The 18634-nt window shown below is 45.5% G+C and overlaps 1 protein-coding gene across 6 annotated transcripts in view; it reads right to left on the reverse strand.

Moving 5' to 3' along the window:
• Itpr1 (inositol 1,4,5-trisphosphate receptor type 1) overlaps nucleotides 1–18634 on the reverse strand; it is a 206640-nt gene that overhangs the window by 56094 nt on the left and 131912 nt on the right. For all 6 annotated transcript variants that reach the window (XM_055628416.1, XM_055628418.1, XM_055628420.1 and 3 more), the window contains 6 exons: nucleotides 17507–17760; nucleotides 10999–11199; nucleotides 9511–9621; nucleotides 7129–7224; nucleotides 3644–3766; nucleotides 2340–2444 (listed from right to left, as the gene is read on the reverse strand). In XM_055628416.1, coding sequence (XP_055484391.1) covers nucleotides 2340–2444; nucleotides 3644–3766; nucleotides 7129–7224; nucleotides 9511–9621; nucleotides 10999–11199; nucleotides 17507–17760 — 890 coding nt within the window. The remainder of the gene's footprint in view (nucleotides 1–2339; nucleotides 2445–3643; nucleotides 3767–7128; nucleotides 7225–9510; nucleotides 9622–10998; nucleotides 11200–17506; nucleotides 17761–18634) is intronic.

Raw genomic sequence — 18634 nt, forward strand, 5'->3', positions numbered from 1 at the left:
GAAAGGGCAATGTTGGGTCATAGTATAAGCCTCAGCCACTATTCTTTCTCAGACAGCAAAAACTGGGCTACCTCTGGATAGGAACTTTTAGAATAGACCTTTGCTTTTATGCCAGTTGTAGTGACCTCCTACATCTTGTCATAATGTCCAGAGAATGTGATACATGAATCAATATGCCAGCTGCCCCTGGAGGGGAGAGGGAATCAGTGGTCCTTAAACTGGCTTTGTGGGGCTACAGGGGTGGATGCCTGCAGGTTTCCTCCATTTTCTCCTTAGCTGGACTCTGTCTCCAGAGTCATATGTTTCCAATTTTAGGACACTGTACTAAGTTGGTCTAAAAGGCCACAGGCTGTAGCACACCAGAGACATGGCCTCTTGGCCTTTCTACACTCTTCCCCCGAAGCTGAGAGGTCAGGTGAAGCCCAGGGCTGACACCCTTGACAGGAAGAGTTTGCTCCCTCTCTCAACACCTTTGTTCCCTGATGGGGCAAGAGAGGTGACTCAGGCCCAGCTGTGACAGGAGACTCTTGTGAAGGTCGGACAGGTTCTCATAGCCCTGACTCCGCAGGTACAGAGGAACATGGTCCCTTCACCACGGCCTTCTGGTTTTGGTTCAAAGCCAACCTGGTTTAACTGGAAGTGTGGTTGTGTGGTTAGCATCTACAACCTGCCTGGGACACAGGCTCAAGGACCTGTTCTATATATTTGTTAGCTCTGGGCCACCTGATTCACAGAGCCTAGCACCCTGGGCCATTCCTCTTTTCACTGAAGCACAAAGGAGATGTGCAGCTGGCTTCAGAAGGAAAGACGTCTGGCAAGAACTGCATTCCATTGCTGCAGGGTGAAGAGTCTAGAGTCTACTAGCAAAGCCCCAAGCAGCTACATCACAGCACCCTGGATGCGCATACAGATCCTTCAGGGAAATCAAAGGGAGGGTCCTGGCTAGCCAAGGGAAGGGTTCAGAGGCTAGCAACGGTTTTAAATTTTCCTTGTTTAAGGAGATTCAGCAGCTGGAGTCAGGAGGACTGAACAGCATTCCTTTTCTAACCCTAGTGCTTTTTATCTTGATCAGCCTTCTCGCTTCTCCCAACTGGGCCAAAGAGTTGGACAATACCTCTAGATGCTATCATCTTTAATCTTCTACACTGCCAACCTTGTCTCCTAGACGACGCAGAGGGCAGAGCTGGCCTTTTGGCTAAGCTTCCGTCCAGATCAATAAATCCACAATGAGTTCACATACATTTGGCGTGGCTGACGAGTTGGTCAGACAAAGCATTTCATCGGGACGACCTGGAGAGCTGAGACAGCAGGTAAGGAGAGACTCCTGAAGAGCCTCCATCCTAAATGTCACTCTGCCCATTGATTCTCTTACGGCTTCCAAATCCCTCTTCCGATATCGACAATAAATCCATTAGCAAAACAAGATACAGCATCCCGAGTACCTAGACCCTGGAGCCAGACATGTTTCCTTTCAGATGCTAAGATGCAATGCATGTGATAGCAGGTGCACCCTGCACGCAGGGGTCAGACAGCCTGGGACTAAAGCCCCACTGTGACACTGAGAGCGAGGGAAGTGTGTACCCAGCACTGAGCCTTACTGAAGAGTTCCTCCCTCCCTCTGCCAAGAAGAGATGGTACCACATACTTCAGGAGGTCAGGGAGTGTTCTGTCCTGTTTGCATAGCAGATGAGGATAGGGGGGTCAAGGGAAGGGCTCCCACGGGCGAAAAGGATGGTATAAAGCACAGACTTCTGCCCATCAGAGTGTGTAAGTTTCATATAAGCGGGTGGGTCCTGGTGTGTACATACAGAGGCCGAAGTCAACCTTGGTATCCTTTATTAGGCACCCCCTGCCCCCAGCTGTTCCTCTCTCATTGATGAATGGGTCACTAAGTAGGCCAAGCAAACCCATCTACTTACCTGTGCAGTGCTCCCCAGCACTAAGATTATAGTGCCTGACACTACACCTGAATTTTTTATGTGGGTTTTGGGAGTTGAACTGGGTCCTTGTGCTTGTGTGGCAAATGCTTTTATCAACTTGAGCTATCTCCTCAGCCCTATCCACTTGCTTTAGGAGCTGGCCAGAATTTGTAATTAAACCTACAGGGATCTGATCAGTGGGTGTCTCCCCTCCAGACCTTAAGCAGTAATCATGATAGTTTTGGCCATCACTGGAAATCTAGTACCTAACGGGGAAACCAGTAAACAGGAAGCACTCCAACATTTTTACTGCTCAGAGCAGTGAGAAGATGCCAACCTTGGTGCAGGAGGTCGAAGGCATCGCTGCCTAAGATCTCCCTGTTCATGGATTGACTTTGTTTGTTTGTTGTTTTGTTTTACCTCGATCTGTGCTGTGTGCTTCGCATAGAACTCCAAAGCTTCATCGCCATCCACCTGGCCTCCAGGTTTCAGCATGGTTTGAAGTTCTTTGTTATGCCGAGCCAACTAGAACATAAGCAAAGAGAAACTGGGAGGCAAGGATTTTAAGAGTCACTTTTAAACTCTAGATTTATTTCTCTGAGGCAGGGTCTTCTGTATCTCAGGCAGGCTTTGGACTTGCTATGTAGCTGAGGATGATCTTAAACTTTTGATTCTCCTGCCTCTTCCTCCAGAGTTCTGGTTTCACAGATGTACAGCACCAAAACCAGGGCCGTTTGCATGCTAGGCAGGCACGCTATCAACTGAATTCCACCCACAGCTTTCCCGAGTTTAAAAAAAAAATGCAAAATGACCAGCAGCAAGCCAAAGGCCAAGGTACCAAGCAAGAGGCTTGCTCCCTTCTGCTCAGTCCCGCTTTGCAGAGGCTATTTTGGGAGTCTGGCATAAAAGAATGGATAGCTCATGCCTATGCAGGATCTTCCTTTCCTTTGATTTCTTAAGCCAGGCAGGGGGGATATGAATTTTCTGTGCACCCCCATTAAATCTCCATTCTGGGACTTTTCAGAAACCCTTTCAGATGCTAGATACTGAGTATGGAGGCGATGTGGGACAGGGGAGCGTTTGAAATCCTTCAATAGGTATGCAAGGGCAGGGACCTGGCAACTCCAGGTTTCTTGCCTTCACTGTGCTACACCCAGGTCCTGTACCCAAGTTTAAAAGGGGCTAAGGAAAGGGCATGCCAGACTCCAGCTAGGCTACAGCTTGCCCACCCCACCCAAAACCTGAAGGCACACTAGTATACCCAAGGAAGAAGCAACTTCAAAAACTCGGAAGAGATTACGAAATACGGCATTTTGGTGTCAGGGCAGAAAGTATCACCCAGAAAAACAAACAAAAGAAAATTGTAAGGACAGGTTCCCACAGATCCCCAAATGTGATCGCCAAGGAGGCTCAACTTTATTTCTTTAGGTTATTAAGAGGGAGTCATTAGTACTTATAAAATGCCTAAGACTCCTCAGTGTCTCCAGACCAAGTATCCAGCATCCCTGCTCAAGGCATGGGGATTTCCAAGGCTGTGACCTGCCACACTGGGAAAATGGCAGAGTCCTGGAACTCAGCCCCTCGAGGCAGGTGGCCAAGCACACCTGCATGCCATGTTCACATGGGTACAAGCAGTGCTAGGAGAACACTTTCCAGGAAGAGCCAGTCTCAGGACACCCCCGGCCGAGAATGCTGCTGGTGTCTAGCGAGGAAAGAGGCTGTACCTGGTGAGCAAGAATGTAAATGTTGTGGCCCACGTTCCTGGGGGAGGCGGCTCCGTCTTCACCATTCTCCCCATCTTCAAGCTCCACTTCACCCTGCATGTAGGCTTTCTTGATCACCTCCACCTTTGGGAAGGGACAGGAGAACACATCTCCTGACTCAGGGCTGACATGAGCAGGACTGTCATCTATAGCTTAGACAACAGTCCCCACTCCTTAGCAGGCACCGCTCACCAAAGACTAGATACCATCTTGTCAAGGGGTGCCTGGGGATATATGCTTGGATACAGCCCCAGATTCCCTAGTTATCATGATCCTGGCAGTGAGCGCCACCCTCACTGTCAAGAAAATTCACCTGCTCCACTTGGACCAACACATTCAATGGCTGGTTCACAGCACTCTGCTTAGAAGTCAATGGTGGTTTTAAAAACACCTTGACAGGGGAAAAAAGGGTTGGTGAGATGATGGCTCATTCGCTAAAAGGGCTTTGCCGTGTGAGCTGAAGACCTGAGTCTAAATCCTGGAAACCACAGGGAAAACAGAAAAAGAGGAGAAAACAGAAAAAGAGAGATTGTTCTTTCTTTCTTTCTTTCCTTCCTTCCTTTCTTCCTTCCTTTCTTTCTTTCTTTCTTTCTTTCTTTCTTTCTTTCTTTCTTTCTTTCTCCATTTTAACTGTTTATTTTTTCTCAATTTTATTCTTGACTTTTTAAATATAATTTTTATTTATTACAATTTATTCACTTTGTATCCCAGCTGTAGCCCCACCCTCATAACCTCCCAATCCTCCCTCCCTCCCTCCCTCTCTCCCTCCCTCCCTCCCTCCCTCCCTCCCTCATCTCCTCTCATGCCCCTTCCCCAGTCTACTGATAGGGGAGGTCCTCCTCCCCTTCTATCTGACCCTAGCCTATCAGGCCTCATCAGAACTTTCACAGTCTTCCTCTGTTTCTGATTTCTACACAACCTGTTACTGTACCACCACCAGCACCATCAAAACCCTTGAAAATAGCAAAATCTCTCTCTCTCTCTCTCTCTCTCTCTCTCACACACACACACACACACACACACACACACACACACAGACAATTTCTTTATCCCAATCTTCAGAGAGGGGAAAAAAAAAACTAGTAAGAAGTTCATTAGCTTTTGGGGAAGTAGTGCAATTATTTTCTGGGTCCAAGTCTCCCAGAGCCTACCGCATGGGAAGGCGACTGCATGAACAAAGACTACCCACTGAAAAACCGATGCAACCTATGCCTGCGCTGTGCTCGGTGTACAACATTCTTTTAAAATGTAATGCTTGCAAACGTTTTATGAGGTCTCAGAAATCTCTACTCCTTTATAGATGTGGAAATAAAGAGATAAAAGAACATTGCTAAGGTCATGGTTAATGAGCTAGGATTTGAACCGGTAGCCACTACCGGTCCCAGCTGTCTGCCTGACTTTAGGACTCCTCACAACCTACTAGCATACCTCTTACAGCATCTTACTACCTGCTGACTGCTCTCACTCACTTTGGTCCCCAGGGTAAAGAGGCTGGGGCTGCTTATGTTTGAATCTCCTGGTGCTTAGCACAATGCCCTGCCAAGCTTCCCTAAACAAACACATCATTCAGAATTTAATAATTCAAACACTAAGAATAAATGTTTATTTATACTAAGAATTAATCATGTCCTTTGATGATACAGAAGGTACTTTAGCCTGGGGCTCCTTCTTCATCACCACTAGCCATTATTTGGGACCTTGTCATTATTCAAGAGGAAGCATGCAGAAAGCCACACCTTCTATTGCAACATCGAGTCAGCTGTTGGCTGTAGCTTTGGGGATAAGACCCTCACTCTGAGTTTGTTTTCCCAGCAGTTCTAAAATCAAACCCAGCATGTTACATATGCAGAATACATGCATAGGTGCATGCATACACATGTACATACACATGACATGTTCTGGATATTCAAACTTCCTTCCTATTTGTCTTCTTAGAACCCTGGTTTCTTCAAGAAGACTTGATACTTTCTATGAGCCAGAATAATGTTTTCTAACCACAAGGGAGCAATCGAGGAGTTGGTGGCAGCCATGGCAAGTGGTCCTGGCATTTCCTCTACCCAAGAGAGCCTTGAAGATCCAAGGAACATTCTTGATTCAAAAGAGCTCAAATGGATTTTATGTAAAGGTCATTCTGACCCCACTAAATAATGGCCCTTAGATACCCAGTTACCCCCAGTTTCATAAGCTGTTATGTAAACTTGCAGAGACTCCTGTCTCTGCTGAGAACTCACTCCCTGACCTCAGGGATCAAAGAACTAGGCTGCTGTGAACCTTTATTTAAAGGAATATACAAAGGGACTTTGGTCTAGTCTCTAGTGCACATCCAGGTCACCAGGAGGCAGAAATGTTTTAATGCCCTCATTTAAGTCTGTCAGTTACAGTTTATTTGCATGGGGCAAAGTTCAGATAGACTCAGCTCATATCACCCACCCTTGAACACTGCTCCTTTCACAGTTCAAACCACCAACTCCCAACACGGGAGTCACAGCCCACCAAGAATGTTACTCTTCGAAAATAAACCAAGTCATGCTTTAAGAAAACAAAAACCAAACACCAACATTCAACAGACTCTCCTGTTGTCCAGATGTGAACAGATGTGAACTTGTAAGTGCTAAAACGATGTGGCAGAGGGGTATGTGTGGTGACCCACCCCAGTAACCCCAGTGTATGAAGTAAAGGGATTATGATTTTGAGGCCAGCTGGGGCCTACCAAGTTATCACTTCAAACAATCAAGACTGTCAGGGAATGGTAGGGCATACCCATAACCCCAATTCTTGGCTGGAGAAAGATCTGCACAGTTCAAGGATAGCCAGAGCTACACAGTGAGTTTGACGCCAGCCTGAACTTATGACTGTGTCTCAACCTTCTACTCCTAACCCTGCTCCCTTGGTAAACAATAACAAAAACAAAACTACACATAAACCCAACACCCAACACCAAGAGCTGGGAATGTAGCTCAGTGGTAGAATACTTGCCTAATAATGAACCCAGAGAAGAAAACAGGCCTCAGTTCATATAGGACTACATGCCAGGAACTGTGCTGAAGGTATGTTGTGACGCTTATGTTCTAGACTTTAACTCTTCAGTGTAACTAATATTACCTTCCTTTTCACACACCTGGAAAGTGCAACTCAAAGAGCTACCTAAGGCGGCATAGTCAAAGGACTGAGCTCTGAACATGAACTCAGACTCCCTTGCTGCACACTGTTCTCTGTGAGTGAGCAAATGAGAGGAAAGCTTTTAGATGTGGTCTGTGCTAACAGGACAAGGTGAAACACCCCATGTCTATCGCCATACTTCTCAATGCAGTCACAGGCCTGAATTAAATGACCCTTGATACTTCTGATTTGAGGAATGTTGTTAGAAGCTCAAAGAAGCAAGTCCTTTTTCAAATTTCGCACTCAGGTTGCTTGGTACTACCGTCAAGGAAACAGTCACAACTCACCAGCTCTTTCGGCCTCATGTTGTATAGAATTCTCTCTGCATTTTCACTATCATGCCTGCTCTCCATGATGGCCAGGAGTAGCTTCGAAGCATTGTTCTAAATGGAGAGAACCAAGGGAAAAAATATGGAGTCGCTGCTTGGGCAGCTGCCTGGAAATATGTGACCAGCTATCACGGGTGTGCATCCTGGTTAGGCAGACAAGTCCACCCCACGACCAAGTGCATTCCAGAATATCTTCACCAGGCAGAGGGTATGCTCCTGGGGACCTAAGAAGCATTCGTACAGAGTTTGACTTAGGCCTAAGAGGCCTGTATTTGTTGGGACTTGCATTTTATTCTTGGAATCTTTGATAACCTCAGGAATCCCAGAACAGGTGCGAGAGATTGTGCAGGAGCACACTTAAGACACTGCCTTCAGGAGTGATCTGTCAGCTAGTAAACCCCACAGCAGTTCTAGCAGAAACAGACAATTTAAACATGGGTGCTGGTGGGTGTGCTCTTTGCTCTGTATCCACAGGGGACTCTATGGTCTCCAGATTCTCAGATGCCTTATCAAAATGAAATAGGATTTGCAGATAATACATTTATCTTCTTTGTCTACTATATTTCTGTATTATTTGTAAGACCTGATATGGCATAAATGCTGTATCTATACTCTTTGGGGAGTAAGAAGAAGGTAAATGGTATATACATTTTCAGTACAAATACAATCTTTTTTTTCCTAAATATTTTGTTATTGAATATTGTGAGACAGAGATAACAGGCAGTAAATATAATTTTTCCCTGTTCTAAAATCCATCAACTTTCATATCTTCTAATATCATGTATACATACAAAAGATTCCCAGAGGAACATTTCACATCCACAAACACATAATTTGCCATTATATTAACAATGTCCATGTGTCCACACCAGGCATTTCTTGGCCTCAGGTCTGCAATTTACAACTTCTTTGTATATAGGTCTCAAAAGTTTGTGTTTTCTTTCTGGGGATTGGGAATAAAGACACATTTCCCTCCCCAGCTTGGGTCACAGAAGTTCAGCCCAGTTACTAAACTCTCACCCCTTTCTATCATAATCCCCAGACTGCTAAATTCATTGAAAAAAAAACAAAACAAAACACTGAAATGCCAATCAGGAACACATGGACGTCTCAGTCTATTTCAGATACTCATCATGTACTTTCTGATAAATGGTAGCCATACGAGAGCTTGAATGATATTCAAGTCAAGTATAAAGTATTTATCAGAAGGAAAAAACAGTGTTAAAAAATTCCATTCAAACCATATGCTCAAATCAACCATGAGTTTGGACTCTCAGTTCTAAATATTAAAGGAAAAGTAAAATTAACCATGCAGTTCCTGGAGAAAACTGTGTTAATATCCTCCTAAGGCCTTGATTTCCTCTGTTGCCCTTCATACAATAAATGCAGACGAGCTTTTCAGCTGACCTTGGTAGTTCAAGGGTGTTTCAGTCATGATAAAAGTCCTTACTGCTGTCTATGGGTGTAAGAGGGAACACAAATCTCAACATGCCCCAATGTGGGAACAGCAGAAGAGGAAATGTGCTCAGAGGAATGCTAACACATTTCCAAACAGCATCTAACACCAGGGTGGGTTGCAAGTTCAATTTTCAGAATCGGATTTTTTGAGTCTTTGACAACCCATGAAAACCCCCGAACGTGAGGAAGACACTGGTGGAGTGGCACACAGACCCTCTATGGGTAGTCAACCACACCGAGTAAGCACCCTGAAGTCACCAGGGAACTCCACAAATCTATTTTCAAAGGATGTTAAATGCTAGGGTTGCTTCAGGGTTGGCCGCTGCAGTCTGCCATTTGTGACAATTCAAAGAATACATCAGAGGCCTGTAGGCACATTCTTATTTTAAGCCAACATTATCAGCCACCCTTCTGCAGAGTCAATGACAGAAGAGAAAAAGGTGTCCCTTGACTAAGTAAAAATTGATTTCTAGAGACACTGGAAGAGCACAGTTGAACTGTTTGTCTGCCGGTCCCATCCCCAAAGACAGGAAGATCAGAAGCCATAAAGGAATGGCGTTTCTCTTTTCCCAAACCTATTGGATTTCAGAACTGGAGGCTTTTTATTCTTGGATGCTTTCTGAATTTGTTTCTCTCAGTTCTGATGACAGATCTTCATTCCAGGTGACCTAACTAAAAAGCTGGTACCCTCTCCCAAGGCTGTTTTTTTTTTTTTTTAAAGAATGAAGTTCTGCATTTTAGGTCAGAACGTGCAATGCAGCTCATTTGTTCAGTTAAACAGAACTGTTTTTTTGTATTTAGTTTCACAATACCAACTGTGTCATATGCCAGGCAAAGCATAAATTGACTTTTCCCAGCCTCTAGCTCTCGGTCTCCACTTGCCTTCAGTTCTAACACAAGGTCCATCCGCTTCTTTCCCAGGGGGTTGATGTCATTGAGGATGAGGGCTGTGATGATATCGATGCCATTGGACTCGTGGGTGGCGATGCAGTTCTGTGTAAACAGACACATGCACAGGCATTTACACAAATACTGGCCATAAATCAGACGTCAAAGGCCAACAGGCTAAACTGCTATTTCAACACAATGCTTACCACTCCCAGTGATGTCGTTTGGGGAGAGTGCAATTTTCCGTGAGAAAGTGGTAAAAATAAAAGACAGATGAAGATCTCTAGTTTCAGAATTAACAGTAAACAGTAGGAAAGTCCCCATATACCCTAACTGATAAATTGGCTGAGTCTAATCCAAATAGTGCCGTGCAATTGGCTTTGTTCTTATAGGAAAATATGGTGTGTGACTGATACCAGGATCTGAGCCCCCTTTCCCCTTTAAAATTGTGTTCCGTTCTCTCTACGTCAGTCATCTTGTGAATCTGGTACTTCTGCTTAAGGCTAAAGCTTGGAGAGCCAGCTTCTGGCTCAGTTCGCATGGTTTCAAAGTGGATCAGCTTCTCCCAATGAGGATCCTTGACAGCAGAACAAACTACCCCAGTCTGTTCCTTTCAATAGGCCTTGGTGGAGCATGAAAGTAAACTTGAGGTCTTAAGGAAAGTCACATACCTATCTCCAGAACCCTTGACTTTCTCTGTTCTTTCTCATAACTAGACCTACGCCATCTCCTTCATCGGGAGACCAGGAGAAGGAAGTGGATCTACCAAAATGTTGTCACACCAAGATGAAGGTTTTCATGCATAGCAAGTTGTCTACTTTAAACTGTTTTCCTTGGAGTGAAGGTCCCACCTTGCCCAACTAACTCAGCACCTAGCCTTGGGGTAGGGAACCAACAATTTCAAGCCTTTACCTGCCAGCTCTCCAGCCAGGAAGGAACTACCACCCTCAGTTAAAAATCACAGTCATTCTATCCCTGAAGTGCAAGCTCCAGATGCCATGTGTGAGCAATGATTCTACTTTAAAAAAAAAAAAAAGGACACTGGGCTCCACTCCAAAATGACACTTTCTTAGGAGGTCAGTCAAGACTAGGTGGCCTTTTCTTTCCCAGAAGCCCATGATCTTAAATTGCAACCACAAACGTTCTCTTCTCGTTTCCATTTCATAGGAAGCAGGTATTTTTCTCTCTAGCTGGGTTTCAAGGAGTCTCAAGATCACTTTTTGATCTTTTCTAGTATTTAGAATAGGTCAAGTTATAATTGTATTATTTAAACCGAATCAAACTAGACTGGGTGAAGCCCATCATTCACTGGGTAGAGTTCTGGATTATGAGATTGTACCATGGAAACTTCTCCATGGAGAAGGACCACCCATCTTACGAGCTCCCTAAGATTGACAGGTAGGTGTTCTATGTCTTTGGAATGAGTCTGTGTTAACTTTTCAAATAAATGTCTTGCTCTCATCTCAGAGTACAAACAATTACCTGGTTCTCGTGGCAAGGCCCTTGGCAGTACTCAGTCAGACTCTCCAGGGTTTGATTGATGAGTGCTACATTCTTTTCATTTATGTACAGTCCGAGAAGACCAAGGCCTCCAGTTGTGCTCCCACAGATACAGTCCAGAAACTGCAGGGTCTCACACACCAAATTGTAGTTGGTCTTATTATTTTGGCAGCGAAGGAAATTCTGCAATGGGGACATGTGAGAACAAAGGCAAAGAGAAGAGGGAGGTCATCCATCCTGCTACTTTCTCTGATAGGCTGGTGTGCTGGACTGATCAGCTGCGGTGAAGACATGTGCAATATGGAATAGAAGCGTTTTCACGGCTCAGGGATGAACCTGTGGTCTCAGACGATGGCTACAACACTGTGGCTTTTTCTCCAATATGCCTACATGAGATTCAGGGAAGGAGGGATTCTCTTGGAAATCCATTTCAGGTTCTTTTGGTATGGATTCTCATTTTCCCGCTTACTCCTTTAACAAAATTAATCTCGGTGCAGATGCACACGAGATGGGTGCATTTATGTGTATGTATCTGTGTGGAGGCCAGCGGTCAATGTTGGGTCTCTTTCTTGACTGCTCTCCACATTATTTATTGAGGAAGAGTCTTTCACTGAGCCCACAGTTCACCAATTTAGCCAGGCTGGCTGCCCAGTGACCACCTGGGACTCTTGTGTGCTGGGATTATGGACATGTACTGCTATGTCTAGTTTTTCCCATGCATGCTAGAGATCTGAACTCTGGTCTTCAGAGTTGCATGACAAGCACAACAGAAGTATCTTGCTGGCCCCTCAGTTTACTTCTTCCTTTACCCCTGCCTCCCGTCTTCTTATTGGGTGGTTAGAGGGTTGTGTGGGCAGAATACACAAGACTGGAACTAAGTATAGTCATCACAAAATGAGATAGATGTTGGCGGCTAGTACAGGGGCTAGGAAGTTAGCTCAGGAGACGAAAGCTTTCCTATCATGCATGAGGCCCCTGGTTCCATCACTGGCCCTGAAAACAACTGTGTGAGAGAGAGACAGACAGACAGACAGACAGAGAGATATGGAGGGAGGAAGGGAGAGAGGCAAAGTTTAGATCTAGTTCATGACCATTTCCACTACTAAAGGAGTGAGAGTAAGTGTGTATGTGTGTGCTCATGAATATGTGCTTGACTATGTATTCTCCAAAAGACACAAAGCAAGATCCTTCCTCAACAAGGTAAGGAAATCAACAGCTATGTAATCTTATAAAGCTGGATATTTTGATCAAGAGGCACTTGTCTGAAGACTCCTGTAATGAGGCACAAATCAATTACAACATCATTTATTTCAGAGTTAGAAAGTGGGCAATGTTTACTGTGGAAATTGGGAAGTAAAAAAAGATACCAATAGAAAAACAAAGTGGACCTAAGATTTGATGTGGTGATTCCACTTCTATTCACAAAGTATGTACTGGACATTCGTGATAGCACTGTTTACAACAGTGGAGAAATGGAAACAACCTAAATACCCAGCAACTGGGGAATACCCATAAGATTTCATATTATGAATTAGAAACACTGAGTAGGTCCTGGCATGCCAACATGGAAAGGTTTATAAGTCATACCTAATAGGTTACAAAAAAAAGCAGATTTATACATTATACAGATTACTGGGTAATATAAATTCCACTTTGTAGCAAATGTTCCTGAACAGAGTGAGGAGGGGAACAGCTCTCCGTGGACAGAAGAGATGCATCTCTTTTACTTAAATACTTCCTGTCGTTAGAGAACGTAGGAGGTGGATTTATTCCTGCCTGACGTGAGCAGCTGAAGCACACGAAAACACTGGTCAAAAGCCGGTAAGTAGGAAGATTGCTAACTCATCACTACACACACCTACCTCCCCATTTAACCTTGGTCCTTTTCCCTAAATAACAAGTGTCCAGGTTCGGGGGGGGGGGTGAGTACAGAGGAGCACATATTACTCAGGAGTCCTACCCTGTGGGCTTTCCTCGGGTAAGTGAGTACTTTTTCAGGGCTACAAGAGGGCAGAGAAGTGTTTCACCCAGTTTCTCCCCTGCTGTGACAACTAAAGGAAGGGTCTGCCTGTCGAAAGGCCTGGCAGGGACCCCAATGCATAGGGGTGGAGGGTCCTTACCCCTCGACCCAGGCACTGAAAGGATATGGATGCATAAGATGCAAACTCACAGCATTGCTTCCTAGGTCCATAACGGTGACATCACTGTCCCCAGTACGTTCCTCTCTGCTGCATGCAGTCACTGCTCCTACCAAGGTGTTCTCTGGCAGCAGCAATTAAATTCTTATTCTCTAAGCACTCTTCACTTTCTTGCCTCTGGGGCTCCCACACAGTATTCCGTCTGACCGACACACTCTCCTGCCTGGCCTTTCCTCTGACTCCTCTTCCTTCAGGATGTAGTATAAAGTCACCTTGTCCAGACAATCCTGCGTGGCCCTGGAGCACCCTCATGTTATGGGACGTGACCTTCTGTTCTCTATGGACCAGGCGGGAAGTGCACACTCCACGCTAGAGGGGTACCTTAGCACCATTGAAACCATACCCACAGCTCAGAGTTGTAGGCAGCTTATGCACGGCTGGTACCTACTAGACGCTTTATGAAAACAGGATGCAATAATTTGAATTCAATTGAATAAATAGAGAAAAGAGGACAAGGAAAGTTATCAGTTTAGGCGGTCCCCACTGAAGGCCATCTTGAACAATGGCCTTTTTGCAGTGTCAAGGTGGACTCTCCCCATCTTAACTCAGATCTAGTTCCTCCTGTCTTTTACAAAAACTGACACATACTTTTCACTGAGGGACCCAGGACAGCTTTGTCAATCCACCTTTAACACATACCACTTTGCCTCTTCAGCATGAAGGAACTCTGGTCTTTTCAGGCAGGGGGTGGGGCGGGCGGGAGGGGGGTGAAGACGGCTGAGGAAGGGAAAGGTTTCAGGTCCGTGCTCACATAGCCTTGGGCCTTTAACCTGGGGAAGCTGTCTGTGGCTCAGCAAATACTTGAAACCATACAAACTGGTGAAAGGGCAGTCCTGCATCAGGTTTCTGATGGAGCAGGGCTTGCTTAAGGCAGCACTGGCCCATTTGGCAAGCCAAATTCAGTGGCTTTCTCTCCACTGAACATCTACCAACAGGAAAATCAAGGTTATAAATATGACAAGAAACTGGCATAAGCCCAGAGGCCGCTGCTTCAGAAGGCTGGGGCTTCCTCTCTCTGAGAAGACCTGTATTTCCTTGCACCAGGGAGCAGCCCACTCCTGCCTGTCAGCTGTATAAAAAAAAAAAAAAAGCAAACAGAAAACAAAAACCAAAAAATCCCTGAGTGTTACTCCTGGGAACCTGGGTGTCGGTGCGGCCCTGTGGTGTTCCTGGATCCATTGATTGGGGATGGGGTAAGTTAGAAGCATCTTTTAAAAACTCCCACGATATGTATGAACGTGTCCCACCATTTGCCCCAGGGCTCTGCCAAAGGGCGGCATTCTGAGTAGGTACATCTCACTCACCGTCATTTTGAGAACTGGTTTCTCACAAATACAATGCCAGTGGAGCAGGTTATCCCCTGCCTGGTGGGGAACCACGCCTTGTTCTTAAAATTGATTTTTAAAATGACCACATAGAGAGATGAGTTTCATTACAGCACTTTCATCCCCACGAATGACCCCCATGCTCTCTATAGCTCCTTCAGGATGAGGTCTACGAGAAAAAGGCTCTGGGACACTCTGGTTTCCATTCTCAACAGGGCAGTTTTGCTCTGTTCTACTCAGCTTAAAGCCTATCTCTGCACATGATATCTTCAAACAAAGGATTCTGTGGTTAAGAAAAAAATGTTTGGAACCATGTAAATGATAAAAATCTTTATGCACCTTCAAATGTTAAGTTGCTAGGTCTTTTTAAAATATGTGTCTATATACTGTGCGCGTGCGCGCGCGCACACACACACACACACACACACACACACACACTGGACCCCCTGCTCCCTCATTTCCCCCAGAGCAGTATAAAGACTTCATTAAAAGCCGCTTCTCCCCAGGGATTCCCAGGGCATGAGGTGGGGGAAAGTTACATGAAAAGAAAAAGTATAAGACTATACTTGCTGGAGACTTCCAGCAAGAAATCATGAATTTGTGCAATTAAAATCCAGCTCTATTTTCCTACTCTAGGAACACAGGCATGGGGGAGGAGGATGGAGAGTGGAAAAGGGAAGGCAGGGCAAGTCCATGAAGGAAACCAGAAACTGCCTCAGAACCCACCTATGAGCACTGTCTCTGTGACATGCAAGGAGAGTTCTACTCAAGGCATCCTCGGTTGATTAGCTGGGAACTCAGCCAATATTAGCTGTGCAGACCCCTGCAGCACTTAGCATGCTGTATTGTAATCTCTGGTTGGCCCCTGTTCTCCTGCTCCAGACACTCAAATCTGAGGGATGAGTGCGGTCTGATCACCACCGGTGCTGGGCGCTGAGTAGGTGTTCTCTAGTGTAAGTGGCATGCATAGGAACTGCTGCTACCTAGTTCCTCTGAGGAGCCTAAAGTCTGCGGTGTTCAGTGACGCCACCCGGGAGAACAGCACAGAGCACCGAGCCCGATGCTTAGCAGCACAGTGGGATCCCCAGTCACACAGATGCACAGCTGAGCTGCCTGGGCCTACATGCACAGGGATCACTCACTCTTCCCTTAGGAGATCTCCCTCCTGACCAATGCTGCTGCTTGTAAGGTTGAGGGACAAATGACATCATCATGAGACACAGGAATACCAGCCAATGAGACAAGATCCAGACCCTGGAGCTTCAGGGAAGGAGCATTCTACTCTACCTGAGCCAGGTCTCAGCCGGTGGACTGAGCCTGAAGTGTCTGGTTCTGAAGCAGTAAAGACAGCACTAGGCAACCAAAGGGATAGCCAGGATCCCACACTCAGATGGTGACAAGGTCAAGCCCAGAATGTCACCACCTGAAGCAGGCCACTGACCGCCATGTATACCTTGACATATAATGGGTCAGCATGGCCAATGGTGAGTCTCATGGGGAAATTCCTTCATTTTAAGTTCTGGTCCCACTTAGTCAGTTAATGACCCTAGAAACTAGATGCTTTTCAAAGTTCAGGATATTTAGAGCAATTAGATAAAAATAAAAACAATCAGAGGTATTGATGTCAAAGACTTCCAGTTCCATTTCATTGTCCTGTATTATTCTTCAACAATGTCCTTTCTTTATGCTGGAGGTTGGCTGGGGCAACACTAAATGGTCAAGCCATAGTCACTTGGTGGATAAACTCAGCAATGTAAACATTTAAAAGTGGTAACTTCTTGCTAGATTTGGCCTGTATCGATTCCTCTTACATCATCACCGTTTAAGCTTGTAGAACTACCAATGCCGACTTGTGTTTCTTAGGAAGAGACAACCCATCTAAGAGCTGTGCAGATGGACTCTTCCTTTTCCAGCCTAACACCACCAAGCAAAGATGGCTGGGCACCTCAGGTTCAAGAGTTGACAGGAAATCCAGGCAGACACCAAGGTCCACATGCTCCAGCATGCTTCTCCTGGGCAGGGATTCCGAACAAAGAAGCAGATCTCTGGAGAACACCCTCCGCCCTTTCTAAACAGTCTTTGTTACACGGAAACTGCAGGGAAGATAACACCTTGTCTCTGTCTTAGAGTCTGGTTAGTATCACAAGCTCTAGCTCCATCTTGTCTACATCCAAGTCCAGCTCACTAGACTTCTGGCACGTGTACTATACACTACCGTATGTACGATCTGCCAAACACTGCAACGTCATTATGCAGCCCACAACTATATGCAGTTAGATCTATATACCCGATTTTGAAAATCTAATATACTTAATATAGTTAGTAGTCTATTCATCTATTCAATCATTACCTGAATATCTATTGTCAGTGTGGCAAACAGCAGCGGGCTACAAGACCTTCACACACAGCTACCTATGCACACTAACTACATAGGGAGCCAACAACACTATGATTAAGGCTCTATGTGTCTGACCTTGTGGAGACACTGGTGAAGACAGGAAGGGACATATTTTTATCATTAGTCAACCAGAAAGTCAGTAATGTTGTTGTCAGTAATGTCAGTAATGTTTCCTAAATTCAGCAAGGTGTTCTAAGTGACAGGAGCTGACCCATAAGAAGAAGCAGGACACTGTGGTTCAACCTATCCCCAAACTCCCAGGTCTCCGGGGCACTTGCCTAAAGATGTTGGGGCTTCCTGCGTTACCAGTCTTTATTACTTACAGATCTTACGGACCTCTAACCCCAGGTTCTCACCTGCCGGTGTCAGTTTCCCCAACCAGGACCCCTCTCCTGTAGGTCTCATGGTCCCCACAGTCTGGCTTTCCACCTGTAGATATCAGGTCCCCATACACTCTTCTGTAGATCTCTAGGTCCCCAGGGTCTGGCCTCTGTCCTGGAAGTCTCTGGGTCCCCACAACCTGGCTTCTTTCCTGCAGCTCTCAGGGCCCCTATGGCTCAGGGTCTCACCTGCAGATCTCGGTTGTGGTTTTCACACAGGAGCTGCAGGAAGCGCAGGATGGGCTGCATGATGGTGATGACTGCACTCATCTCTAGGTCATCCTTGGTTTTGTCAGTTGTCGTCTGGGTGCCCTCCCCAGACTGGTAGTGGTCATCAGGGTCGGCCTCCCTCCGGAAGGTGGTGAAGGCTTTCCTGGTGGCAGCAGATGCTTCCAGGAGCTGATCTCTAACTTCTTCTGTTATCTGTGTTGTGGGCTCTTTGGCTAAAAGGCAAACTTGTGACAGTCAATCCTGCTACATCCTCAGAAGTTCTATTTTTTATATTCCAGATGACAGTCAGAAACCTAGGTTCCTGTATTTGCTAGGGATCTGTAGGATTGGCAAGAACAATCCAGGAAGCTGTCATCTCTAGACAGGATGAATATGGAGCCTTCCCTGCTAACTTGATAGTGCTTTCCACATGCCATTGAGGCGTGTGCTATGCTATAGAGCATATATGGGCTCTGCTGACCTCATAACCTAACTCTGAGCCTCAGCTCCTTCCTCCATAAAATATGAGCCCATCAATGATTTCTAAAAGACTCCTGAGAGGCTTGACGTAATACTAATCACAATAGCAATTACTGTTACTTGAAAACTGATTGATCCCTTGCCAAATGCCAAGGTACCGTGAGTAAGCACTCTGTATTATCTTATCTGGTCTGAAGAATAATCCCATAAGACAAATGTAGCACCATAGACAAGGGGAGGAGGGTTCAGAATGCAAGGGTTCTGATGTTGGCTTGGTGGCTTACCTGTGCCTCAGTTTCCTTATCTGTAAAATAGAGATAGCCATTTTATCTAAGTACAGGGTTAACTTGAACTTTACATGAACTGACCAGATAGGAAAAGAACTTTGAACAATGCCTGGTTACAGTTTGGATCTAGGAATGTTTACCAAAGGCCCTTGTGTTACAGATTTGGACCCCAGCCTGTAGTGGTATGGGAATGGCTAGAACCTTTAAAAGGTGGGGCTTGGGTTAGTAGGAGGGGTGTATCTCTGAAAGGGACTGTGGGACTTTGTTTGTGCTGGTTTCTTCTGATTCTCTACCAGGAGGTCAACAGTTTTACCCTCTGCTATCTCTCCAGTGGTTCTGT

The sequence above is a fragment of the Psammomys obesus genome, unplaced genomic scaffold (assembly GCF_907164565.1).
Source record: "Psammomys obesus unplaced genomic scaffold, mPsaObe1.curated_primary_1811, whole genome shotgun sequence".
NCBI classification, from domain to species: domain Eukaryota; kingdom Metazoa; phylum Chordata; class Mammalia; order Rodentia; family Muridae; genus Psammomys; species Psammomys obesus.